General features: G+C 39.8%; 4 protein-coding genes across 7 annotated transcripts in view; 2 read left to right on the plus strand and 2 right to left on the minus strand.

Annotated features, from left to right (window-relative positions):
• Nucleotides 1-704: 704 nt before the first annotated feature.
• Nucleotides 705-5,303, plus strand: LOC139374282 (5'-3' exonuclease PLD4-like). 4 transcript variants are annotated; one of them, XM_071115313.1, is made up of 11 exons: nt 705-781; nt 858-936; nt 1,052-1,221; nt 1,393-1,576; nt 1,674-1,794; nt 1,898-2,025; nt 2,118-2,318; nt 2,541-2,680; nt 4,201-4,366; nt 4,461-4,557; nt 4,691-5,303. In XM_071115313.1, the coding sequence occupies exons 2-11, from the start codon at nt 877-879 to the stop codon at nt 4,894-4,896; spliced, it is 1,473 nt and encodes a 490-aa protein (XP_070971414.1). In that variant the 5' UTR covers nt 705-781; nt 858-876; the 3' UTR covers nt 4,897-5,303. The 4 variants fall into 4 exon arrangements, with proteins under 4 accessions (XP_070971414.1, XP_070971415.1, XP_070971417.1 ...); XM_071115314.1 differs by having other exon boundaries at nt 715-781; nt 861-936; XM_071115316.1 differs by having other exon boundaries at nt 725-781; nt 858-930.
• Nucleotides 5,304-7,700: 2,397 nt separating this feature from the next.
• Nucleotides 7,701-10,737, plus strand: LOC139375270 (signal recognition particle 14 kDa protein-like). The gene is made up of 5 exons (XM_071116887.1): nt 7,701-7,844; nt 8,238-8,310; nt 8,642-8,754; nt 9,295-9,327; nt 9,509-10,737. The coding sequence occupies exons 1-5, from the start codon at nt 7,821-7,823 to the stop codon at nt 9,596-9,598; spliced, it is 333 nt and encodes a 110-aa protein (XP_070972988.1). The 5' UTR covers nt 7,701-7,820; the 3' UTR covers nt 9,599-10,737.
• Nucleotides 9,031-24,773, minus strand: LOC139375269 (neuroglobin-like). Its single transcript, XM_071116886.1, has 5 exons — nt 24,457-24,773; nt 16,112-16,219; nt 13,772-13,892; nt 13,588-13,668; nt 9,031-11,039 (listed from the first exon to the last, which is right to left on the minus strand). Exons 1-5 carry the CDS (start codon nt 24,771-24,773, stop codon nt 10,932-10,934), a joined length of 735 nt encoding a protein of 244 aa, XP_070972987.1. The 3' UTR covers nt 9,031-10,931.
• Nucleotides 23,383-27,304, minus strand: part of LOC139375271 (pleckstrin homology domain-containing family G member 3-like) — a 67,399-nt gene continuing 63,477 nt past the window's right edge. The window contains exon 19 of the mRNA XM_071116888.1: nt 23,383-27,282. Within this exon, the coding sequence (XP_070972989.1) occupies nt 26,474-27,282 (809 nt within the window). The 3' untranslated portion in view covers nt 23,383-26,473. The remainder of the gene's footprint in view (nt 27,283-27,304) is intronic.

The raw sequence follows: 27,304 nt of genomic DNA on the forward strand, positions 1-27,304 counted from the left end.
CCACAAGTGCTTGTCCTTTTCCCAACAGTTTGTGTAGCTGTATATGAAATTGTAAAAGGAATTTCCCTCTGCCACAAAGCCTTTTGGGATATATGGTTTCATACCACAAAGTACAGTTCTTGTTTACACCCATGGGCTCAGTTAAATCTGTCTCTGAGCTTTTGATTGCTATGACACGAAGTGCTGCTGCTATTCTGCTTTGTGGAAGTTTTATTACATTTCTCCATCAAAAGCTCCAGTTAAACACTTTAATTGAGAAATATCTTGATGTCATATGTGAGTCAAATGTTGTATACCTAGCTCATATCCCTTTAAAGTCATCAGTCACCATGGTTTGTTTTTTGGGTTGTTTGGCTCTTGCACCCTAAAAGTAATGTTAAGTTCCACATCCTTCAGCATCTGTTATTTATGATGTTTTCCAGAATGAATTTATTGGAAAGGTTATACATTTTGTGCAAAGTTTAGAGAATGTGATAACATGTTGTAATAAAGAGATTTGTAATCAATTATGTTGTACTGTCATCTTCATTTTTATTCCAACGCCACTTGTTGGATATAAGCCTAATATTGTAGCACTCAACAGAATCATCACAAGTACTTTTATTTATACTGTATATCCTGATCTCTCAAAAAAGGGAAATGAAAGAAAAAACAGGAACCGTGTATTTTCCGGTGGACAGTAGATGTCATACCTAGTTTCATATCAATTTCTGAGGACTTAGAGGAAGGCTATTGTAACGACAAATCACTTGCAGAAGACGAGCCGCTTTACTCTGTTTCCGTAAGTTGTTTTTGTATGTTAAATGTATGTTTAAAATGATATGCATGACCAATAACATTTTAGGTCTGGATTTCAGCAGTACATCAGGAACATCCATGCCAGAGATGTCCTCTCCTTACAATACTTTACATGATAGCGATGTTCCCAACGTAAAAGTAAGAATTGCTTGTCAGACTTTTCAGTAGATTCCCATCTATGTTGATACAACTGAAGTCTGTTCGAACTTCTGTTCACAGTTATATTGATCACATGGCTGTGTTCATGTTCCAGGGATCCAAACGGCTTGTTTCAATTGCTGTGGCAGTGGGATGTTTGACTGCATTCGGGGCACTGCTCTCCTTTTCTATGTATGAGAAGAGCACAGAAGAGCATTTCCAAAACTACAAGATCTTCCAAAAAACAAACACTGATCAAAATAACATTTCTGAAGAGCAAAGCCGGTGAGCGTCGTATACATAGTATACGTTTTTGCTTTAATACTGAAATACATCGAATTGACAATATAAAACAGTCAAATTTAAGTTTTGGCAAGGGAAGTGGAGGTGTTGTCTCCAGTTTGTAATCCTCCCCAAAGACTAGAAATTTAACAGGTCCTGTTGTGAATTCCTCAGTATAATCCTCGTAGAGAGCATTCCCCTGTATATGAAATATGACGACAATGCAACCTTTGGGACCCCAGTGGACAAAGCCTGGAGAGATCTCCTGTCCATGGCAACCTACCAAGTCGATGTGGCTTCCTTCTACTGGACTCTTACCGGTGATGACATCAATATCAACTCTTCCACTGACTTGCCTGTGAGTTTAAAAAAAGACATTTGAAATACGTTTGACAACCGCTGTCAACTAGTCATCCCTGTGAATTTGCCTGCACTTTATCTACTGTTATCAACAGGGAAAGAACATACTGGAGCAGTTTGGAGCTTTACCTTCCAGAAATGTGTCAGTGAGAGTTGTGACAAGTATTCCCTCTGTGCTGACAAACTCCACAGATCTTCATTTTCTGAGACAGAAAGGTCTGAAATATTAGGAAGGTGTTCTTAATGTTTCGTACACAGTATATTATCCTACTGTATGTTTTATCCTCTAATCTCCTCTCCTTGTTTATCTATACTGTAGGAGTCCAAGTAAGAAAAGTTCCCTTTGGGCGTTTGACTGGTGGTGTACTCCACAGCAAGTTCTGGATTGTTGATAGGAAACACATTTTCCTGGGAAGTGCCAACATGGATTGGAGGTCTCTTACACAGGTAAAGGTCTAGTGATGATATAATAGAACTACCTTAAATAATCTCACTCGTTTTGCACCTACATGACGGGTCACAATGCACTATCACCTTAGGTAAAGGAACTGGGAGTGGTGATCTATAACTGCTCCAGTCTGGCTGAGGACCTCCATAAGATCTTTGAGTCATACTGGGTGATGGGTCATCGCAACAGCACCATCCCAAACCCTTGGCCCTCCAAGTATGACACTGCCATCAACAAAGAGCACCCCATGCTGCTGAAGACTGATAATGTTTCAAGCAAAATCTACATCACAGTGAGTCCTTTCGGTTTCACTTCCCATTCCCTGCTTTCAGAGTGCCCCGAACCATAAAACTATTAGCATCTGAATAAAACCTGAGAGAATTAAAGAGTGTGTCTATTGTCATAACACACTGACTGGATATTTTTTTCTCATCTAATGACCATCTCATCACAGTTCTACTCATTACAGCCCTCTCTTGATTGCAATGTGATGTCTATACTCTGTCTCTCCCAGGCCTCTCCTCCCACTTTCTGCCCCGCCTCTCGGACGCAGGACCTTGATTCTATCCTCTCAGTGATCTCAGGGGCACAGCACTACATTGATGTGGCAGTCATGGAGTATTTCCCCACCACACGCTTCATACACCCTCAAAGGTGAACATACTGTCCTACCAAAATCATAGCCTTTTTCAATCCACCATTGACTTTTACTTACTTTGACTTCTTGTAATATTGAAAGACTAATTGAGTATACACTACCGGTCAAATGTTTTAGAACACCTACTCATTCAAGGGGTTTTTCTATATTTTTACAATTTTCTACATTGTAGAATAATAGTGAAGACATCACAACTATGAAATAACACATATTTGAGTTTTTTCAAATAGCCACCCTTTGCATTGATGATAGCTTTGCACACTCTTTGCATTATCTTTGCACAACCAAACGGTTGTGTTGTGACAAGGTAATGGGGTATACAGAAGTTTATTTGGTAAAAGACCAAGTCCATATTATGGCAAGAACAGCTCAAATAAGCAAAGAGAAATGACAGTCCTTCATTAGTCAGTCAATACAGAAAATGTTAAGAACTTTGAAAGTTTCTTCAAGTGCAGTTGCAAAAACCATCAAGCACTTTGATGAAACTGGCTCTCATGAGGACCGCCACAGGAAAGGAAGACGCAGAGTTACAGGATAAGGTCATTAGAGTTACCAGCCTCAGAAATTGCAGCCCAAATAAATGCTTCACAGGGTTCAAGTAACAGACACATCTCAACATCAACTGTTCAGAGGATACTGTGTGAATCAGGCCTTCATGGTCAAATTGCTGCAAAGAAACCACTACTAATGGACACCAATAATAATAAGAGACTTGCTTGGACCAAGAAACACAAGCAATGGACATTAGACCAGTGGAAATTTGTCCTTTGGTCTGGAGTCCAAATTGGAGATTTTTGGTTCCAACCGCCATGTCTTTGTGAGATGTGGTGTGGGTGAACGGATGATCTCTGCATGTGTATTTCCCACTGTAAAGCATGGAGGAGGAAGTGTTATGGTGTGGGGGTGCTTTGTTGGTGACACTGTCTGTGATTTATTTAGAATTCAAGGCACACTTAACCAGCATGGCTACCACAGCATTCTGCAGCGATACGCCATCCCATCTGGTTTGGGCTTAGTGGGACTATCATTTGTTTTTCAACAGGACAATGACCCAACACACCCCCAGGCTGTGTAAGGGCTATTTGACCAAGAAAGAAAGTGATGTAGTGCTGGATCAGATGACCTGGCCTCCACAATCTCCTGACCTCAACCAAATTGAGAAGGTTTGGGATGAGTCGGACCGCAGAGTGAAGTTAAAGCAGCCAACAATATGTGGGAACTCCTTCAATACTGTTGGAAAAGCATTCCAGGTGAAGCTGGTTGAGAGAATGCCAGAGTGTGCAAAGCTGTCATCAAGGCAAAGGGTGGCTATTTGAAGAATCTCAAATGTAAAATATTTTGGGATTTGTTTAAACCTTTTTTGCTTTCTACATGATTCCATGTGCTATTTCATAGTTTTGATGTCTTCACTATTATTCTACAAAGTAGAAAATAGTAAAAATAAAGAAGAACCCTTGAATGAGTAGGTGTTCTAAAACGTTTGACCGGTAGTGTACCTCTTTAACTCATCCTTTAGGTACTGGCCAGCCATTGATGATGCATTAAAGAGGGCTGCTTTTGAGCGGAATGTTAAGGTCCGTCTGCTGGTGAGCTGTGGGCGGGATTCTGATCCAGCCATGCTTCCTTTTCTTCAGTCTCTAGCCTCCCTGAATTACCCTGCCCAGCGTATCAGCATTCAAGTGGTAGGAAGACACACATAGCCCACTGGTATTATTATTCAACCAATGTGATGGTCTTCTTTTCTGTACTGTAATGCCAGATTGTCCTCTTTTTCAGAAACTGTCCATTGTGCCAGTAGGGAACCAGTCAGAGATACCCCACTCTAGAGTAAACCATAATAAATACATGGTGACTGATAAAATGGCATATATTGGTAAGGGATAGACAGCTGTATCAACAGAAAATAGTTGCATATTATAATACTTTGATGTGAACAGACACAGTTGTCTACATGAAAGCATTACAGGTAATGAATAACTTGCATTCCAAATCATTCTGCCCCTCAGGGACATCTAACTGGTCAGCTGACTACTTCAACACCACAGCTGGAGTGGGGCTGGTGGTTTCCCAGCACGCACCACACTGGGCCTGGAGGACCCAGGCTCTGCAGGGGCAGCTCAGGGCAGTATTTGACAGGGACTGGCAGTCTCAGTTTACTGTATGTCTCGCTGACTTGGGTCATCACCCTGACTGTGCCCTCTCAAAAGGATAGGCGCTCTACTTACCATCCGTACACTCAGTTATAACAATGTTTACTTTATAAAAGTCCCCAAAGCATTCAGTTATGGCAGTTATGGCTTAGGGAGATAACAGTAAGCCTGTTGGACTGCTTTTTTGTTGTTGTCTTTGCTTGTTTCTATGAGGAACGTTGCAACTGAACACACATCATTTGCTTCATTATTTGTTTGTACTAGTTACCTTTTTTCCCGAGTGAAAATGTCATGTTGAATGTTTAATATTTCACTGTCTATTAGGGTACGTTGGGGGAAAACGTACCTTAATACCTTTTGCAAGCAAATAAATACTATTTCAGGATATATACTTGATTGCTCATTATTTTTGCAACAAAATGCTTTATTATACAAGATAATTAATTTAAAATAAAAGCAGCAAAAGACAGGTCTCGGTCTCGTCTATTCAAGTGTTTGTTTGATTTTCTCTACATTAGATGGCAGTAATGTAAATATTCAGTGTGGATACTGTAACATTAGGACATCGTCGTAAGACATTGGATTAAGGACAAAACCGACGAGGAAGTTTCCTTGATCGGAAATGGCTGCGAGTAGTGTGGACGAAATGGAGGAAATTGAGAAAAAGCTGGAATGCGAACAATATGGGTGTCAGTTCTGATGGTGTGGAGAGTGAGGATGAGGGTCAAGGACCGGAATGGTCAGTAGTGGAAAGACAGGAAGAAGAGAGGTCATGAAACAGAAAGAATTGGGGCGTCTTGTAAAGAAAGCATTAAGAGGGCCAAGGTAGGAAGCAAGAGTAATGATGTGTGGAGGGGAAAGTGGTGATAGTGTTTGATTAGACCGCAGGGCATCACTTATCTGACTAATTAATGCTGTAGAGAAAAGTGAAATTAGCTTGATTTATTTGAAATGTTAGATTGTTAATATTATGTGGTAGCCAGGCTCAAGATTCTTCAAATGGAAACGCTTAATGGGAAGAAGATTAAAAGCCATGTCCCGGGTGCTTATGCTAGATTGAGGGGAGTCATCACTGGGGTCCCGATATCTATGTTCACAGATGATGTTAAAGATAATGTGAAGGGAGGCAGAGTGATGGAAGCCAAAAGGTTGATCAGTAGGAAAGAGGGTCAAAGTGAAAGGTTATCAGTGATGCTGAGATTTGAGAAAGTCTTGCTGGGAAAAGTACAGATAGGACTCCTCAGTTTCAATGTTAGAGGATATGTCACATATGCACTGCAGTGTTTTAAATGCCAAAGAATGGGACATGTAGCTGCTCAGTGTAAAGGAAAGAAAAGATGTGCCAAGTGTGGAGGGGCACATGATTACGGTGAATGTGGAAGCAATGTGAAGGTTAAGTACAGTAATTGTGGGGGAGAATACAGTGCAGCATTTGGTGGATGCCGGGTACAGAGAGAGGCTCAAAGATATAAGATCAGTTATGATGTATCATTTGCAGAGGCTGTAAAACAGGTTGGTAGAACTATGGTGCGGCCAGATGGATCTGACATGGATGTACCTGTAGTAAGTGGACCTACTTTCAGACTGATGGATCTGACATGGATGTACCTGTAGTAAGTGGACCTACTTTCAGACTGATGGATCTGACATGGATGTACCTGTAGTAAGTGGACCTACATTCAGACTGATGGATCTGACATGGATGTACCTGTAGTAAGTGGACCTACTTTCAGACTGATGGATCTGACATGGATGTACCTGTAGTAAGTGGACCTACTTTCGGGGCTAGTGATTCTGATGGTCCTGGAAATATTGTGCTCATGAATGTCTGGTGTCAAAGGACACTTTGATAATGAATAAAGTTGACTTTTTAGATTTTATTGGTAAGGTAATCAATACGACTCAGGTTGAGGAAAGCAGAAATGCCAGGTTGAAGGTTATTGTGGAGACGGCAAAAGAGATATTGGCGGTAACAGATGTTACTGTGGAAATGGAAGGCAGGGAGAACTGCAAACTTTGCAGTGTTGCACTTCAATGCTTTTCCTGGCAGCAGCCAGGCCAGGAAGGTTGAATTTTATTTTCATGGTAGTTCAGAAGATCATGATTGATCTTAGATCATTATCTAAGATAGATCATGGGTAGATCATGATTGATCTTACATTCCAGCCAAGTAGGTGGTGGCATGCACTTTAAAAGTTAATTTACAGACTGCCATGATATCATAGAAGAAGAAGAATTAGAAGAAGAACATTCTGTGTTTACTTTGAGTGATGTTAGGATGCATAAGTTATCCTGTACAAGCTTTTATGCCAAATACATTGTTTTTACAGGTGTCAAGCTTATGGGCATGTGACAGCAGTGTGTAGGAGGGAGGTTCCTAGGTGTGAGAAGTGTGCAGAAGGGCATGAGACAAAGAAATGTGTAGCATTGAGGAAAGTAGAGGTTAATTGTAGGGGTGCCCATGGGGCTAGGGTTCAGAAATGTCTGGTGGGAGAGTAAGGTTGAGTTTTTCAAGGTTAGTGTATGCAGAAGTTGTCATATGCTTAGACAGTGAAGCACGTAGAGGAAGATGTGTCAAGGGGAGGGATCCTTAGAGGAGTGGTGTCCGTAGTAGATCTGTACCAGTACAGAGGGATAGCCCAACAAGGTATGCGTGTTTCAGTAAGAATGGATTTTTTGCATTTATAGCAATGGTTATCAACTCTACTGCAGGGATGGAACGTTTGTGTGTGTGTTTTTTTGTGTGACTGCAGTATTTAGTGTATGTGTTTATTTATTTTTTCAAGCTAGGTATAAGGGAGTTATACTCCAGTCTGGTAGGTGGCGGTAATGCAACATTATTGGATGCCAACCGCCGTTAAACCTCATCGAAGAAGAAGTGCTGTACTTTACAAGTTGAAAGGGCACGGGGCGGCGTTTCATGTTGTACTAGCTACGTGTGCTTCTGACGGGCTAGCCAGCAAGCTGAATAATTGCAGTGAACATCATGGTACTACTTGAAAACGACTCGGTAAGTTAGAAAACCCCATCGACTAATGTAGTATATCTTAGAAATTGACATTATTAGAGGACTGGTTTAATTTGCTAGGTATTGTGCATTGGCATCAATCACTGCTGCCTGTTCGCTAACCATACCCAGTAACGTTAGCTAGATAGCTAGGCACATTCGGCTAGCATTTGCGAACTAACGTTATTCGTTTGCTTCTGTGGTCCGCGTGATAGAAAAAGATCCATCTATAAATATGTTAACACTTATTTAGAAGTAACTAACAAGACAACGTTAAATCTATGAAGTACACAAACGGAGACATGTTGGCTAGCTAGCTTGCTCGCTCATTTGCCAGATGGCTACCACATTTTATCCTTTTATCTACAAACCTCAGTCGGATTATTTTCCTTCTAGTTTTTGACGGAGTTGACACGGCTGTTCCAGAAATGCAGGACATCAGGCAGTGTTGCCATCACGTTAAAGAAATGTAAGTTCTCACATTTGTCAACTTACTTATTTGATGGCTACTGGGTGTTCTAAATTATTCCAGGATATGTTAATAATCGGTTTATGTCCTGTTTTTAGATTTCTGATTACCTGTAATGCTGGGTTCTCCAACCCTGTTCCTGGAGAGTTAACCTCCTGTATGTGTTCACTCCAACCCCAGTTGTAACTAAGCTGATTCAGGTTATCAACCAGCTAATTATTAGAATCAGATGTGCTAGATTAGGGTTGGAGAGAGAAAATCTACAGGATTGTAGCTCTCCAGGAACAGTGTTGGAGAGCCCGGCTGTAATGTGTTGTCACTAATCTTACAGATGATGGGAGAACCAAACCAGTCCCCAGGAAAGGTCACCCAGTGAATTATGAACCAGCAGACAACAAGTGTTTACTCAGAGCGTCAGATGGCAAGAAGAAAATCAGCACAGTGGTAAATCTACAGCATCATGTGGCAATGAAGTGGTTGATGTTTTCTGCATTACACTACAACTATTTCCTAGTCATGCAATTAGTCCATCTCTACTTAGTAATCAAAGGTTGTCCATTGCTCTAACATTTTAGCCATTTAACAGATGCTCTTATCCTGAGCGACTTAGTTAGTGCGTTCATCTTCAGATAGCTAGGTGGGACAACCACATCACAGGCATAGACAAGGTACATTTTTCCTCAGAGTAGCTATCTATGTTGAAATAAATCCATAAAGGAATTAACAAATCAAATCAAATTTTATTTGTCACATACACATGGTTAGCAGATGTTAATGCGAGTGTAGCGAAATGCTTGTGCTTCTAGTTCCGACAATGCAGTAATAACAAGTAATAAAAAAAAACACGTAAAAAAACAAAAAACTGCATAGTTTCCTAGGAACGCGAAGCGAGGCGGCCATCTCTGTCAGCGCCGGAAGTCATTATGTTGATATGCTATACTCAGCAGACAGTAGTGCTAATCAGGGGTTTCCTTGTATCTCCAGGTTAGTAGCAAAGAAGTAATCAAGTTCCAGATGGTAGGTACTCAGACATTGAGGTTTGGTTTTTCTAACAAATGGGTCACTGAAGCTCTGAATGCACATTGTATTGTTTGTTTAGATGTATAATGTTTAAAGGGTATTATGCAAATCACTTAAATACTCTTCTCTTGACTTGAGAAATGTCTCTAAAAGTCTGCTCTCCTTCTCAACTTGCCAGGCATACTCTAACCTCCTGAGAGCTCACATGGATGGGCTCAAGAAGAAAGACAAGAAAAGCAAAAGCAAGAAAACCAAAGCCACCCAATGAGCAACAGACTCTTTCATAGCATACTGGGGGAATCCACACTGGCCTGTACCACCTCCAACTATCATCTCTACCTCCATCCTACCTGTTCCGATATGTTCCCTGAGGCCCACCATCCTCCACTTGGGGACAGCTTTGACATCATGCCATTGTTTACACAGCAATGTCTCATCCCTGGCCAGTGAATGGCATCGGTCTATATAGGGAGGAAGGGAGAGCTGAGGATGTTTAACACTCAGAGGATACTACAAGCCTTTTGATGCTACCCCCCCCCCATCTATGGTGTGGATCAAAGTTACACGGAGCTGCATTCATTTATGGAGTCACTGAAAGGATTGAGCATGTTGATGAATTGCCTTTCAAAAACTACTAGGCCCTGTCTATTTATGTTTGAATTATCCCTCAGTTTGGTTTGCTTGTCAATTTGATTACATTGTCACTGAAGTTATGATTTACTTTCCAATTGGACCTTGTCTTAACCATTTGTGGATAGATTATTACTGTGTACTATGAGTGAAGATGCCATATACATTTGTTATGGTTGGGGCTGAATGCTTTTTCTTGCTATTCAAATTCATATTATTTTAATGATGGAAAGTGAAATCCTGAGTTTGTTCTTTGTTGGTATTTCTTAAGACAAAATTATTAAGTGGTTGAGTTCCTTATTGGTCCAATTAATTTTCTCAACAGTCATATCTGTCCTGTAAACTCAGTTGTAAGGCAAGCTGTAGAGGAAGGGTCCCAAAGTTAGCTGACACAAGGCACTTAGAAATGTGCTGTTTCCTGTGTTTAATCATCTAATTTGTGGGATGGATGTGTCATGATGGAATATTGATTAAGGGGAAAGTATTTTGAAACATAATGATTTAGTATATTTACTGGTAGCTGAAAGGCATTTGATTTATGGATACAGAGAGAAACTTGTTTTTAACCACATCAAACACTCACTACACCTAACCATGGAAATGCTCTGTAAGGATTATAATTACTTTCCAGTGAATGTGACGGACAAACGCAGAGCTGCCGCTTTTCACATTCATCTGCCATTTATGTCACTGTATCAAAATGTCATTGGTGAGGAATACAGCTGATGTTACTGTAAATTGATCTGTTTTTTTTCAAAATAAATGACAATTATGGCAGTGGTTTGTTGATCTAAAGACTGAAATAGATTTGAAATAAAGTAAGGAATGGACAGTTTGACTTTACATTGTAGGCTGATAACATGAGCTAAGTAGAACATGGTCACTAAGTAATAAATACACTATATACACAGTTCAGCAACATGTCTGTGTGCATGTTCAACCATCTCTTGAGTTGGGGCCAGCCAGGTCTCTTATAAGACAGTGTTCCTCTCCTTGGGGGAGGCTCCCACCTGGTGATGTCTGTTCCTCTCCTCCTGGTAGCCTTGGTTCATAAGCCTGGTTAGGTACAGGAAAAGGGTCTGGTTCAGAAACACAAAACGGGGAATTATGAGGACACCTGTAATAATGTTGAATTATAATCAAGGTTTGTGTGTCTAATGTCAACTCCAGTAAAAGAAACGTCAATTTTTCAGGACCCTGTCTTTCAAAGATAATTTGTAAAAATTAAAATAAATTCACACATCTTCATTGTAAAATTAAGTTACACCAGGAATGCACAATCCCTCTATCAGTGTTCAGACTGTCTGCAATAGGCTGAGAGAAGCTGGACTGAGCGCTTGTAGGCCTGTTGTAAGGCAGGTCCTCACCAGACATCACCGGCAACAACGTCGCCTATGGGCACAAATCCACCGTCGCTGGACCAGACAGGACTGGCAAAAAGTGCTCTTCACTGACGAGTAGGGGTTTTGTCTCACCAGGGGTGATGGTCGGATTCGGGTTAATCATCGAAGGAATGAGCGCTACACCAAGGCCTGTACTCTGGAACGGGATCGATTTGGAGGTGGAGGGTTCGTCGTGGTCTGGGGCGGTGTGTCACAGCATCATCGGACTGAGCTTGTTATCATTGCAGGCACTGTGTTACAGGGAATACATCCTCCTTCATGCAGGCTCATCCTGACATGACCCTCCTGCATGACAATGCCACCAGCCATACTGCTCGTTCTGTGCGTGAGTATTCTGCCATGGCCAGCGAAGAGCCCGGATCTCAATCCCATTGAGCACGTCTGGGACCTGTTGGATTGGAGGGTGAGGGCTAGGGCCATTTCCCCCAGAAATGTCTGGGAACTTGCAGGTGCCTTGATGGAAGAGTGGGGTAACATCTCACAGCAAGAACTGGCAAATCTGGTGCAGTCCATGAGGAGGAGATGCACTGCAGTACTTAATGCAGCTGGTGGCCACACCAGATACAGACTGTTACTTTTGATTTTGACCCTTCCTTTGTTCAGGGACACCTTATTCAATTTATGTTAGTCACATGTCTGTGGAACTTGTTCAGTTTATGTGTCAGTTGTTGAATCTTATGTTTATACAAATATTCACACGTTACGTTTGCTGAAAACAAATGCAGTTGACAGCGACAGGACGTTTCTTTTTTTGATGAGTTTAGTACCAGGTTAGGGTTAGCACTACTGGTCTATGTAGGCTTCATCACTAGGGTTAGGGTAGGCGGTACAGCTGTAAATACAATGTATTAATAGTCTAGTGTTTGGTTGGCACTACAGCTGTGAGTACAATGTATTAACAGTCCAGGTTTAGGGGAGTGCAGGAATGCATTACACTAGGAAATAAGTAGAGCCTGGAATGTTCCTGGTCAGGAAATACTGCTCACTCCACATAAATGAGTAGGGCCAGTAGTTTATCCTAGGCACAGGAGCTGATCCCAGGAATAAGGTTAGAGTTGTAAGGGTAGTTCTCCATGAATCCACTAGAGGCCAATACGGACAGTTTCATTGGAACGTTAATGGTAAACTACAGAGCTTCCACTCATTTCATCTAATTTACACTAAACAAAAATATAAAAGCAACATGTAAAGTGTTTGTCCCATGTTTCATGAGCTGAAATAAAAAAAATATTCTATACGCACAAAAAGCTTATTTCTCTCAAATTTTGTGCGCAAATTTGTTTACATCCCTGTTAGTGAGCGGTTCTCCTTTGCCAAGATAATCCATCCACCTGACAGGTGTGGCATATCAAAAAGCTGATTAAACAGGATGATCATTACACAGGTGCAACTTGTGCTGGTGACAATGAAAGGCCTCTTTAAAATGTGCAGTTTTGTAACACAACACAATGACAAAGTTGTCTCAAGTTTTGAGGGAGCGTGCAATTGGTGAGGAATATTTCTGTCTGTAATAAAGCCATTTTGTGTGGGAAAACTCATTCTAATTGTCTGGGCCTGGCTGCCCAGTGGGTGGGCCTAACTGCCAAGTGGGTAGGCCTATGCCCTCCAAGGCCAACCCATGGCTACACTCCTGTAGTGTCATGTGAAATCCATAGATTAGGGCCTAATTTATTTATTTAAATTTACATTTTTTTTTTATTTTTCTTCAATATATTTAACTTGGATAGTGCACTCAGTAAAACTTGCCCTGATTTACCACAGTCCTGTTGTGCATAAAACCAATTTTTAAAAAACACAGTGACTGTCTAAAACACACTATTTACATAATACACACTAACACACAGTTAAATCTATGTGAGCGCAGTTTTACATTTTACTGAAACTGTTATTTCAATTGATGAGTGTAATAATACTTTGCAAAGTATGTCAAGTAGGGTTACCACACATGATGCTAACATGTAACAGATCTTGTAGTAGCCATCATGTGACAGAGCCATGCCATTCTCAATATGGTCATTTCTGGTTCATTTTAATTTTCTTGTCAGTCACCTCTCTCCCACTGGTGACCATTTCCATCTTGACATGTGACATTGGATGTGGAAAACTCTGGCACTGCAGAAAGCCAAGGGACCTCTTGGACAAGAATTGGTTTCAGACGTGATTCTCATGATTGACACCCACGCATTAAATCAAAGTGGTCGCCGAAAAAGATTGAATTGTGTACCTTCCACGCCTCCTCAAGCTCAGGGGTCCATCTCTCTTTGAGAATGGGCTGGACAGCACAGAGGAATTCTGCTCCTACATACTGGAAATAAATCACATCAGAACAGGAAATGATCTATATGAATATCTATAGAAATGCAAACTGTAACTTTGCTTAACATGCATTGTCAGTGTGTGTGTCTTACGCTGTAGTATTTGGGTGGGGCGTTGTAGCGGTAGTGGCTCCTCCCCAGCTCCACAGCCAGAACCTCCAGTCTCTCCAGCTGTTCCAGTCTGGCCACACTCTTCTCAATAAAGGACATCACTCTGAGAGAACAGGAAGACAGGCTTGGTTATGAAAGACAGCCTAACTGACAAGCATACAGACATACCTTGGACCATCACTGATCATACAGCAGTCCAATTTATTTTGTCATCTTTTATCCTCTCAACAATTGTTCTACAACATTGAACGCTGAACATGGTTTAATTGTTGCCTACAGGCCTGTATTTTACATTAAAGAGCATTTCACTGTAAGGTCTACACCTGTTGTATTCGGCGCATGTGACAAATACAATTTGATTTGATTTGATTTAGGGAGTTTTATGCAGAACGATAAATACGCACAAAAGGTTAAATGGGTGCGCTCCCTCTTAGCCTGTCCGCCGTTGAGGACATTTGTACTAATGTCAGTGTGAGTGGTTTGAGGGCCACTTGGCCTTCTCCTGTAATGCCACTGCAGCCTCCATACCTTAGATTTAAAAAAAAAATCTCAATCACGTAGAAGCATGTTTTGGAACAGTGTTGTTGAGTTCAGAAGACACAGACTTCACAAGACACATAACTCTGTGGCCTTTTGCAAAACAGTAAATTTGTTTTTAAAATGTAGTTGCTTTCTCAGAACATAAATACATTCCTCAAAACTATATCCAAAACAAGTCAACAGTAGCTATATTACCATTTGTGCGCTTCATATTCAAATAATCTATAAGTAAGTCATTGAGTTACACAATGCATTTTTAGATACTTTAGGATGACTTGGACATTAAGTGTGAAAATGCTAATATAGGTACCATTGACTTGCATTGGATTTGTGGCACAAATGCTAAAAAGTTTGTATTTGAAACAGTGGCAAGATAAACAAAACCAAAGCATGGGTTGCTGTCATACCTTGTACATAAACTGCTTACAGGGTAAGGAAACCAATATGTAATTTTGCAATTTGGGTGAACTATCCTTTTAACATCAAAGGGGGTTCTTAAAAAATATCCCCTAACAGCAGTAACAGCACCATCTAGTGGTCAAATATCAGGATGTAGGATGGGACACATAAATTTAATAACTTATTTCTCTGAACAGTGGAAAAAAAACATCAACAACTTCATTAAGAATAGATTGCATAGGATGAAGAAACAATACTTTGAGCTGCAGCTCCATACTACTTGTCAGACATAGAGACCTAATACTGTATACTCAATGTTGGGGTGGGATTGGCCAATTTGGGTGCAATGAATTAGCATCATTTCTCAGAGATCAATAATGTTGCAGGAATGCTAATCTTATCTGTTTCTAACTACAGAAAGTATTTCAGAACGATCTGAGATGGTGGGTGTTATGGCTTGCTGAAATGACATGTAACGACCCTAGATCTTTCCTTATATTGTACATGGCATGACACTGATGGGGTGATATAGAATTCTAAATAGCAGTGTTTATTGATTGCCAGAAACAGAGAACACAGTTGCACGTATTTGTCTTCTGATGAAAACAATGTGATATATTTTGTGAACAGAATTTTGTATTCACTGATGACAGTTGTATTTAAAGTTTTGCAAAAGGTGGTCGGTCTGATGCAAGTCACGTACTAAGGTAAGAAAAAGATCAGAAGTTCTGTAAATGTATTTGAGCATTTGATCATTTCTGTTCTGCTGTAGGTACGTTTCAACACAGATCCCAAAATTGCTTGTACGCGATTGAGAAAAACAGTAAGTGGAGACCTCAGGCTTAAATAGGTTTATTGGACTTTCATGGTGAGAAAAACAAAGAGGCTCAGCATACCCAGTGACACAACAGAATGGAGTAAACACACCATTGGAGAGTGTTCTTCACTGGCAGCAGTGTGTGATAATAGCCAGCCAGAGATGGGATATGACAGCTCTTCAGTCTCAGCTAGAAAAAAGCTCCCATTGACATTAACACTACTATGATTATGTGATGTTCATTGTAGTTTGTTCTCATGTTACTGTCGTTTTTACATCTCATATAGGGACACAAACAGTGTTGACCGATCTTTGAAATAGGAAACTTCAATTGTACAGTATGTCACAAATTCCTTTGTTTCAATAAAATCAGTGATGCTCCATTGTGAGATTTTGACATTTGAAATGTAATAATACCACAACGGCTGTAGTGTATGGAACTTGAGAGTTGTGCAGTGTAGAGACTTCAACAGAGTGCTGAATGGAGAGCTGGATGAAAGAGGAACCTCACATTGATATCAATGTAAAATTGACAGAAAAATAATCAGTGTAGTGTGGCGACTGACCGTAGGCCGTGTGCCCTCAGCTCCCGGCTGGTCCGTAACCTGTCAAGGTCCTCCACGTCTCGAAAGAGGAAGAATACATCTTTGCATTCTGGATGGGTCTCAAACAACCTGTTACCAAGACAACAGACATTCGTGAGCCTCCAAGAGCCAGCTTCATAAAGCCTGCCTTACACCAAACTGACATATTCATTCCCTCACAAAAAAACATCCCTCCGTCCTCCAAGTTCTCCCACTGACTACATAGCAGAGTTCAAGCAAGGCTGTAAATAAGGTGTTGAAAGTCATTATTGATGTTTTTTTATAATGCAAGTATTGAATCATCTGTTTATATTGTGATTTGGTTAAGCCTTGCCTGTCTCTATCCTTGTAAATATCTGTCTTCAAGGTGGCATTACAAGTCATCCCATCTGAGCCACGCAGTGATTTTAAGAACTTCTCCATTAGATCTGATTGTAACACTGAGCCCCTTGTAGTTCTCAGTCCTGGCTGCTCTCTCATCATCAGTCCTTCCCTGCTGGACTCCAGGCCTACTACGGGCTGCAATCACACACAGCATCAAACCACTCAGTGTCAGGGGTGACCAGTATAGCCTTCTCTCCTTACAGAGCTGTAATGAGTTCCCCTGCCTTCTCAGACCCAGTGATATCAGAGTCAAATGGTACATACGTTCCAAAAGACCACAATAAGCGCAGATACAGTGCAGGCACAGAATGTGTGTGTTTTTGTGTTTGTGCGTGCGCATAGGTATGTATGTGTATGTGTGCCCCATCACTCCTCCTCACATCCTCTACCTCAATCACCTCCAGCTCCAGTTTACCAAGATATTTAATTAATGCTGCAGTCCTATCAGGTATCAGCTATTCCAGCAGAGGTGTCTATCTTTTTAAATGTTTTATTATTATTATAATACTTTTTTTAGAGGGAGGATCAGCTTAATATTGCGGAAAAATGTTGCTTTCAATGTAGTTGTCTGCATCATTTCCAATCCCCCATATTTTTGGGGTAAATATATATATCCATACACGCATGGATACATATACACATATATACATACACATACCTATATAGACATACAGTGGGGCAAAAAAGTATTTAGTCAGCCACCAATTGTGCAAGTTCTCCCACTTAAAAATATGAGAGAGGCCTGTAACATTCATCATAGGTACACTTCAACTATGACAGACAAAATGAGAAAAAAAATCCAGAAAATCACATTGTAGAATTTTATATGAATTTATTTGCAAATTATGGTGGAAAATAAGTATAAGTCCGTTTTTTGGTCCTTAAATGAAATTGGTATATGTTTTTATTTATCACACTTTTCTTTAACCATTTATGTTCTTTAATACAGGGCCGACATACAAGTTCCTTACTTTTTTCCCCTTCTACTTGCCTCTTCCATTTTTGTGGTAATGCTGCAATTAATTGGTTGTACTTTTGAGTAGAGCAGACACTTCCATATGTCTGTGTTAGCTGCATGTGTGGCATAACTCCACCAGTCCTATTTATGATATCATTCACTAAAATTATACCTTTTTTTAAAAATTTCTTCGATAAATACATTTTTTTTTAATCAATTAGTATATTTGAATTTAACCACAATGTTTGTTGTACTATTTGTTCCGTCCTTTCAGGTGGATTAAACTGAAATTGCAACCAACTTTCTAAGGCTTGTTTAAAAAATAAAGATATTTTGGAGATGATTTCCTTTTCAAACAACCGAAAGTGAGCAGGTGTAATCTGAATAAAGGGGAAAAGGCCCTTCCTGAATATAGGATGAGACATTCGTACCAATTGACTAGAGAACCAGTTTGGATTTAAGTATAACTTTTGTATGACTGATGCCTTTAGTGAGAGGTCTAATGCTTTAATATTTAATAATTTCTGCCCTTCAAATTCATATTCGTTATATAAATAGGCCCTTTTAATTTTATCTGGCTTGCTGTTCCAAATAAAATTGAATATTTTTTCTTCATATAATGTAAAAAGCAGGTCACCAGGTGTAGGCAAAACCATAAGCAAATAGGTCAACTGTGATATAACTAAGGAGTTAATCAGGGTGATTTTTCCACTAATAGACAGGTATTTTCCTTTCCATGGTAGCAAGATCTTATCTATTTTTGCTAACTTTCTATAAACATTTATTGGAGTGAGATCATTTCTTTCTTTTGGGATTTGTATACCAAGTATGTCCACATCTCCGTCAGACCATTTAATTGGTAAACTACATGGTAATGTAAAATGTGCATCTTTTAGTGATCCAATACGTAATATGGTACATTTATCATAAATTGGTTTTAATCCAGAGAGGATAGCAAAAGTATCTAGATCCTCTAAGAGGCCGTGGAGAGACTCCAATTGTGGTTTTAAAAGAAAACATGAATCATCAGCGTACAATGACACCTTAATTTTTAAGCCACAGATTTCTAATCCCTTAATATTATTGTTTGATCTAATCTTAGCAGCTAACATTTCGATGGCAACAATAAATAGATATGCCGATAGTGGACAACCTTGTTTTACTCCTCTAGATAGATAACTTTCTGAGATGTAGCCATTATTTATTATTTTACACCTAGGGTTACTATACATAACCTTAACCCATTTTATAAGAGATTCCCCAAAATTGAAATATTCTAGGCATTTATATATAAACTCCAGTCGTACTTTATCAAAAGCCTTTTCAAAATCAGCTATGAAAACCAGGCCTGGTGTCCCCGATATTTCATAGTGTTCTATTGTTTCCAGTACTTGTCTTATATTATCTCCAATGTATCGTCCATGTAAAAAACCTGTCTGATTAGGATGAATAATATCTGACAATACTTGTTAATTCTATGTGCCAAGCATTTTGCTAGGATTTTTGCATCACAACACTGAAGTGTAAGAGGTCTCCAATTTTTTAAATGGACTGGATCTTTATATATACCACTTGGGTCCTGTTTCAGTAATAATGATATCAGACCTTCTTGTTGCGTGTCTGATAATCTACCATTTATGTAGGAGTGGTTAAAACAAGCCAATAATGGTCCTTTGAGTATACCAAATAAGGTTTTGTATACTTCCACTGGTATGCCATCCTGCCCTGGAGTTTTCCCATCCTTAAAGGCCCCAATTGCCTCAAGCAGTTCCTCCTCTGTAATTTGGCCTTCACATGAGTCTTTCTGTACAGATATTATTTTTACATTATTATTAGGAAAAAAATCCATACAATTAGTTTCAGTTAGTGGAGATGGAGGAGCCTGAAATGAAAACATATTCTTAAAGTACTTTACTTCCTCTTTCAAAATATCATTTGGTGAATCATGCATGACTCCATCATTTGTAACAAGTTTCTTTCTATATCATTTCTATATCGAAGATTGAAAAATAATTTGGTGCATTTTTCCCCATATTCCATCTAGTTCGCTTTATTATTATAATATATTATACTAGATCTTTCTTGAATAAGTTCCTCCATTTCTTTTAGTTTTTCCTCTAACTTATTCTGTGCCTCTATAGTACCGTTTTTATTGCTATCTAACTGTACTGTTAGTCCTTCAATTTCCTTAGTTAATATGGACTCTTTTGATCTAAATTGCTTTTGTTTTATAGATGAGTACTGAATTGCATGGCCTCTAAGGGAACATTTAAAAGTGTCCTATACAGTAAGGGGATCTGCTGTACCTATGTTATGTCTGAAAAAGTCAGTTATAAATTCTTCTGTCCTAGTTCTAAACAATTTATCATCTAGTAGACTTTGATTAAATTTCCAATATCCTCGCCCATGTGGAAATTCTGTAAGAGTAATATATATGCCAATTATGTGATGATCCGACCTCATTCTGTCCCCTATCAACACTTTTTAAACTTTTGGTGCCAGAGAGAATGGTATAAGAAAGTAGTCAAGGCGACTAGCTTGATTAAGCCTCCGCCATGTATATCTCACTAGGTCAGAGTATTTAAGTATCCATATACCACTAATTCCAATATATCCATGACAGTCATGATTTCCTTAAGTGCCTGAGGGTGATAGTTTGTAGTGTGATTTCCTTTCCGGTCCATAGAGGTATTTAAGACTGTATTAAAATCTCCCACCATAATAATAGAGTTTAGTGTTGCATGTAGAGTTGATAGATTCTTATATATATTTTCAAAGAAGCTTGGATCATCATTATTCGGACCGTATAGGTTAATAAGCCATATATGTTTATTGTCCAATAACATATTTAAAATAATCCATCTACCTTGAGGATCTGTTTGGACAATTTGCACATTTGGATCAAGATTACTGTTAATTAAAACCATCACCCATTTTGAATTTCTTTGCCCCTGGGATAAATATATTTCACCCCCCCAGTTCTCTTTCCACAAAACTTCATCTAAAACTGTTGAATGGGTTTCCTGTAAACAATATACATTATATTCCTTCTCTTTTAGCCAGGTAAATACTGATTGTCTTTTCTTATTATCTGCTAGGCCATTACATTGTAACTGGCTATACTTATTTCACCACCTATCATAATGAGACACAACTTTCAATTATTTTTATCAAAATATATGTTTGTAAACGTGCCATTAAAAAGTAACATGATGACTGAGTGTCTATATAGCTGTACCATGATCTTTGCATTTCTACTAAGTAAACCTCCAATTGGTCCCTCTTAAAATAGTCATGTAATCACTAAACCCAATGCCCTGCTGTGGGTTCCATAATGCATACATCACTATATACGGTACATACCATTAAAGCTCTGTAGAATCTATAGGATCCATGCATGAATATCTTCCCTTTATATTGCTAATTATCTCCTCCCCTTCCCATGTTTGTGTTTCCCCCATCCCTCTGGTCCATCATGTTATGAAGTGGTGTATAAGAGCTTTGCACATACACTTCAATTTCCACCTCTTACTGCCTCTGTGTAAGAGAGAAAATAACCTTGTCATATTCACACTCACAGTTGTATCACAGCCAATTGCCACTGTCATAAACACAAGGCACATGAAAGACAGATGAATAGGAGCAGAGAAGAGGTGTGTGAGAGGTGATTTCAAAATGGGTCTCCGAATGGTTGCTATGTTTTCCTAGCATTAAGAATAAATTATTTTCTGAATTTTGGCTGATGATACAAGAGACATGCTTCAGAGGACTTAAAATGACACATTCATTATATGGAATTATGTCAAAATTACTAGAACCTTAAAATAATATAATTAATGACAGAGAAGAAAAGTAATAATGCAAAAGAAAATAAACAAAAACAAATTCACACTGAATGTAGACCTGAATACATTATATTATAATTATGTTACTAGGTGAGATGGATATCAAGTTAAGTAGATTTCTAGATGAGCCCTATTGTTGTAGGACCTAGACTAACAGTGAAATAAATGCTTACCTACGGGCCCTTCCCAACCATGCAAAGAGAAAGAAAATAGAGAAATAATAGAAAACTAATAACACGTAATAATAAATACACAATGAGTAACTTGGATATATACAAGGGGTACCAGTACTGAGTACATGTGCAGGGTTATGAGGTAATTGAGGTAGATATGTACGTATAACTAGGAATAAAGTGACTGGGCAACAGGATAGATAATAAACAGTAGCAGCAACATATGGTATAGAGGCCCCGGTTGACAGGGAGCTCAGCCCCAGTGATCTACTGGGCCGTATCCACTACCCTCTGTAGTACCTTGAGGTCAGATTCCAAGGAATTGCCATTCCAAGTAACGATGCAGACAATCAAGATGCTCTCAATGGTGCATCTGTAGAACCTTTTGAGGATCTGAGGGCCCATGCTAAATCTTTTCAGCCTCCTGAGAAGGAAGAGGTGTTGTCGTGCCCACTTCACCACTGTGTTGGTGTGTGTGGACCATGATAGATCCTTAGTGATGTGGACACCGAGGAACTTGAAGCTCTCGACCTGCTCTACTACAGCCCCGTCGATGTGAATGAGGGAGTGCTGGGCCCTCCGTTTCCTGTAGTCCACAATCAGCTCCTTTGTCTTGCTGATGTTGAGAGGTTGTTGTCCTGGCACCACACTGCCAGGTCTCTGACCTCCTCACTGTGGGTGGTCTCATCAGTCTGTGATCAGGCCTACCACAGTCGTGTCGTCAGCAAACTTAATGATGGCGTTGGAGTCGTCCGCGGCCACGCAGTCGTAGGTGAACAGGGAGTACAGGAGGGGACTTGGCACGCACCCTTGATTGAGGGTCAGCGTGGCGGATGTGTTGTTGCCTACCCTCACCACCTGGGGGCGGCCCGCCAGGAAGTCCAGGATACAGTTGCAGAGGGAGGTGTTCAATCCCAGGGTCCTTAGCTTAGTGATAAGCTTGGAGGGCATTCAGGGCACTAAGGTGTTGAGCACTGAGCTGTAGTCAATTAACAGCATTCTCACATACATTGCCTTCAGAAAGTATGCATACCCTTTGTTCCACATTTTATTGTGTTACAGCCTGAATCCAAAATGGATTAAATATATTTTTTTCCTCTTACCCATTTGCACACAATACCCCATAATGAAGTGAAAATGTGTTTTTAGAAAATGTTTCACATTTATTGAAAACGAAATACAGAAATCTCTCATTTATACATGTATTCACACCCCTGAATCAATACTTTGTAGAAGCACCTTTGGCAACGATTACAGCTTTTAGTCTTTCTGGGTAAGTCTCTAAGGATTGTGCAACATTTGTACATTATTTTTATCAAAATTCTTCAAGCTGTCAAATTGGTTGTTGATCATTGCTAGACAACGCTTTTCAGGTCTTGCCATAGATTTTAAAATAGATTTAAGTCAAAACTGCCACTCAGGTAAATTCACTGTCTTCCTGGTAAGCAACTCCAGCGAACATTTAGCCTTGTGTTTTAGGTTATTGTCCCACTGAAAGGTGAATTCCTCTCCCAGTGTCTGGTGGAAAGCTGACTGAACCAGATGTTCCTATAGGACTTTGCCTGTGCTTAGCTATATTCTGTTTATCTCAAAAAATTCCAAGCATACACATAACATGATGCAGCCACCACCATGCTTAAAAATAGGAAGAGTGGTACTTCGTGATGTGTTGGATTTGCCCCAAACAAAACGCTTTGTATTAAGAACATGAAGTAAAAACATTTGCGGTAGAATGAGGTAGTCATTCAAAAATCAAGTTAAACACTATTATTTCACACAGAGTGAGTCCATGAAACCTACATGACTTGTTAGGCACATATTTACTGCTGAACTTATTTAGGTTTGCCTTAACATAACAAAGGGGTTGAATACTTATTGACTTCAGACATTTCAGCTTTTCATTTTTTATTCATTTGTAAAAACAAAATTCCACTTCCATGTTACCTAGGTGTTGGTGCTGTACTGGAACACAAGGCTACACAAAACTACATGTAATCCATCTTAAATTGACTGTAACAACAAAATGTGGAAAAAGTGAATGGTTGTGAGTACTTTTTGAAGGCACTATATTGCCCTGATTGGGCTTAGAGCCATCTTCTGTGCTGTGCCTGGTGGTCTCTCTCTCTCTCCATCAACAGCCATAATGTCAGACTACATTAGCACCAAACTAGGACTGCATAAACTGTTCTGTTTTTTTCACTCTGCAAACTATTACATTTCAAAGGGTGGCTATTGGGTTTGTTGATATGTATTTTCTTTGCTGCGAGTGTCTTCATTTGTCAATAGGCCTGGTGCTGTATATTTATCATGTAATATTGAGACATGATGTAAGGCACCATGTAACAGTCACTTACACCATGATGTAAGCACCATGTCACAGTCACTTACACCATGATGTAAGCACCATGTCACAGTCACATTCAATCATTGAGCCCCAAAAGCCCTCTCGGTTGTGGACTAAATGTCTCTCCCTAAAAATGTCTTGAGAGCTTTTTGTATAAGGCAGCACAAGGAGGGCCAACATTTTATTAGGATGATGGGGGCCAGTTCTCATTTAATTGTTATATTGTGTATAATAATGTGTTGATCCTACAATTTGATCCCGTTTCCACAGTCATATGTATTGCAGATATAATTACCAAAAAGACAAACTACTGTGTAATAACAGTTTGAATAATGTGAAGTTGTTGGTAAATTTTTTGGTTTGTAGTCGTGTCATTAATTATTATAAGTCAGTCATCATGCAGTCCCTGTGGTCATCAACTGTCTTTGATCTACGCAACTCATTCAATCATATCTGAAATGTAATAGCTCTGTTCTTTTATTAAGTCGAGAGCAAGTGTTGAAGATAATGTTTTGCCTTTCTATGAGAGTTACCATAAATATTTATGAAAATATTCAGTCTAATAAAGCAAATATGTATCTTGCTTACAAATAACTAAAACAAAATGAATCAGAACATCTCACCTGACAAACATAATAATTCCAACTTTTGCAATGTCCTCCTGGATAACTTTCCACGACTCTTTGATCATCTCAATCTGCTCCTTGCTGAGATGCGCAACAGAATCCTCCGTTTTAGACTCTCCAGCTGTTTTCGGTGCCAGCCCTGATATTGCGCAGCCCATTGTTCTTGCTACAGCAAAATTGACTAAAAAGTAGTTCAAACACACGGAAAGAAACGTCTGCGCACCTGGGATATGGTTCAGCCTCTTGCGCGGCTGTACATGTACATTCAGGCATGAATGGGATTCAGTGACATCCAGAACGCCTGAGCGCGTCATAAGAGTTAATCCTCTGTAACCTTGAGGGGCGGGGAACCATTTCTTTCCTAGAACAATTGCTAAAAGCGCAATGCTGCCCAGGCCTTCTGTAGTAGGCTATGCATATAGATCTAACCTATTTTCCATGTAGGTGAATGACCATTAAAACAATGTGGAGAGATATGATTAAACAATGGCATCAACATGAAGTTGTATAATATGTATATCATATTTCAGTCCCAATGTCCAATAAATAGACTACAACCTTGTGTTTGCACCAACTGGGAGTCTTTAAATCCTCAGGGCAGGCAGGTACTTGCTATTATAACATTCAATTCAACCAACCAAGTGATTTGTTGATTGGTTGACTCGATCAGGTAGTTGAATCGATCATCACCTAGGTGTGGGGGCTGTGCTGGAACACAACGCTACACACCCTGTGGGTCTCCTGGACCAAGATTGAAGAACACTGCATTAAGTCAGTAGTCCTGTAATAAACTATTGGGTTTGATATATCCTGTTTATAAATCTCTTCTGAGAGCAGCATTAGTTGTTCCGTTGTCATGTGTTACTGCTCAAACATCAGGAACAGCATAAGCTACCAAGTCTGTTAAACTTTTACTGTTGGTCACTATCAGATAATGGATCCTCTGTAAACATCTCTGCCTGAATTTCCCCCCTAATATGGTTTACATTATTTCCGTCACTCAGTTTTGACCTAAAAAGGATTTTGCAAAGGGATGTTAGGATTTTGCAATAGTAAGACCTAGTCATTCAGAATAACTTAACTCAGCAAGACAAGGAAATCCATTTTTTATATTTGATTATTTGTCCTACTGACATTAACCACAAAAAAATGATGTACTGTAATTTCAGTAGCTCAGATTTTATTGAGCATATATGCCATTTCAGGTATGAAATTATTCTGTGCCGTTTCTGGAATGATAAGGTCTAGGAAGACGAGGATCATTTTATAAATAACAAGGAAATAGATCAGAAAACAACTCCAGTGACGTATGAAAATCATAGTATTGAGTAGTAGCTAAATGTGGCGCATTTGGCTGAATAGTAGACAGCACAGACCATACATCTCCCATTTTTAAACAACTGAAGGAAAAACACTTTGACCAAAGGTCAAATAGGATTGAGTGAATCCTAATGGCTGTAAATCCGCAATAAATAACTTGTGGCCCAGCCTTCCAGATATACTCCCATTTATATATTAAGTCGCATATCTCTTCACACTATTTCCTTGCTTATGACCCTCACAATTGATTCACAAATAGAGGATGACCATTGCATCGTTACACAGGGGAGAAAAAAATTAAATTGGGTAATCTGGACAGATCTACTTCAATCTGCTGACGTTTTTTCTCAAAACCATTTTCCTTATATACATAGTAATTCTCTTTATGTAAACACATTTCATGAAGGTGTAAGAACAAGACACATTTACAACTATTTACACATTTTACAAAGTCACAACATATTTTCCCATGGGGTGCCCTTGATTGTTCAATATCCCTAATAGGTAACACCAGAAGTCAGAAAAGAGTGATGTGAGAAGGTGATAATACAGACAAAAAGTAAAAAATGAAAATGGTACTCCTAACACAGTAGCAGTAGTTACTGCCTAATAGACAGTATTTATAGTCATATTCCTCAACGTCAATTGCATATATAGGTAAGAAAAGGCTTATTTCATTATTTACAGAAAGCGATCAAATAGGCAGGGCATTTACAGTGTTTGATCCCAAGTTCTGGAATTTTGCTCGTAGGTTTTTTACCAGACTACTCTCGATCTTTTTGCCTGAAGTCAGTGCAGACCTCTTGGCACAGTACTGGTAATCGAGGCTTTTCGACATTTTAAGTTTGGTCTTTCCTTTAGCTCCTTGTTCCTCCACTCTCGTCTTCCCTCCAGTCTCCTCTGGCCCATCGCCAGCAACCCTCTCCACTATAATAACCTTGTGCTCGTTGGGCAGGGTAGCCTGACCAGCCATGTTACAGCTCCTCATTGTCTCCTGAAGGTTCTGCAGCTCCTGTAGAGGCAGTGTTCCTAGCAAGTGATCAAAAGAGTGCCACCTGCAAAGTGGTGGCTGAGGCTGAGCCTCTCCCACAGAACCCCCACCCTGGTGGTCCATGGATGACATAGTCTCAAGTGAGTCTGTTAGTCCACTGTTAGTGTCTGTGGAGCAGTTACAGCTGGATGAGTAGCCATCGGGGCTCCATGAGCTACTGAAGCCCTCAGTGCAACTCTGCATCCTTTCTGGGACGGAGCAGCTATGGCTGACAGGTGATGGGTGGGAGGAACCAAGGTCCAGCCTGTGGTTAGTGTATTTGGAGCGCAGCTCCTGGACATCTGGCCAGTGGAAACTCTGTGTCTGCACTGGGCTGTGAGGACTGTTGGGACAGGGGGACGTGACCCGTGAGCTAGCCCCAGAGTTGAGACTTGGGACTGGGCTTGGGGTCCTCCGCTCATGCACGACCACCTGCTCATAGGATTTGAGTGACAGTGTCAGGTTAGGCCTACCTGCATATACAGAAAGACAGGG

The sequence above is a fragment of the Oncorhynchus clarkii genome, chromosome 19, assembly GCF_045791955.1.
Source record: "Oncorhynchus clarkii lewisi isolate Uvic-CL-2024 chromosome 19, UVic_Ocla_1.0, whole genome shotgun sequence".
Classification (NCBI taxonomy): Eukaryota; Metazoa; Chordata; class Actinopteri; order Salmoniformes; family Salmonidae; genus Oncorhynchus; species Oncorhynchus clarkii.

Bases quoted from the DNA above. Each gene is read 5' to 3' on its own strand.
- LOC139374282 (XM_071115313.1), top strand. From the start codon at position 877: ATGCCAGAGATGTCCTCTCCTTACAATACTTTACATGATAGCGATGTT. The intron at 1,795-1,897 runs GTCTGAAATATT...TCTATACTGTAG, and splicing joins TCATTTTCTGAGACAGAAAG to GAGTCCAAGTAAGAAAAGTT. The intron at 4,558-4,690 runs GTAAGGGATAGA...TCTGCCCCTCAG, and splicing joins TGATAAAATGGCATATATTG to GGACATCTAACTGGTCAGCT.
- LOC139375270 (XM_071116887.1), top strand. From the start codon at position 7,821: ATGGTACTACTTGAAAACGACTCG. The intron at 7,845-8,237 runs GTAAGTTAGAAA...TTTTCCTTCTAG, and splicing joins TACTACTTGAAAACGACTCG to TTTTTGACGGAGTTGACACG. The intron at 9,328-9,508 runs GTAGGTACTCAG...TCAACTTGCCAG, and splicing joins AAGTAATCAAGTTCCAGATG to GCATACTCTAACCTCCTGAG.
- LOC139375269 (XM_071116886.1), bottom strand. From the start codon at position 24,773: ATGACGCGCTCAGGCGTTCTGGATGTCACTGAATCCCATTCATGCCTG. The intron at 13,669-13,771 runs GTAAGACACACA...ATTTATTTCCAG, and splicing joins CCCCACCCAAATACTACAGC to TATGTAGGAGCAGAATTCCT. The intron at 11,040-13,587 runs GTACACAATTCA...TTTCTGAACCAG, and splicing joins AGCTTGAGGAGGCGTGGAAG to ACCCTTTTCCTGTACCTAAC.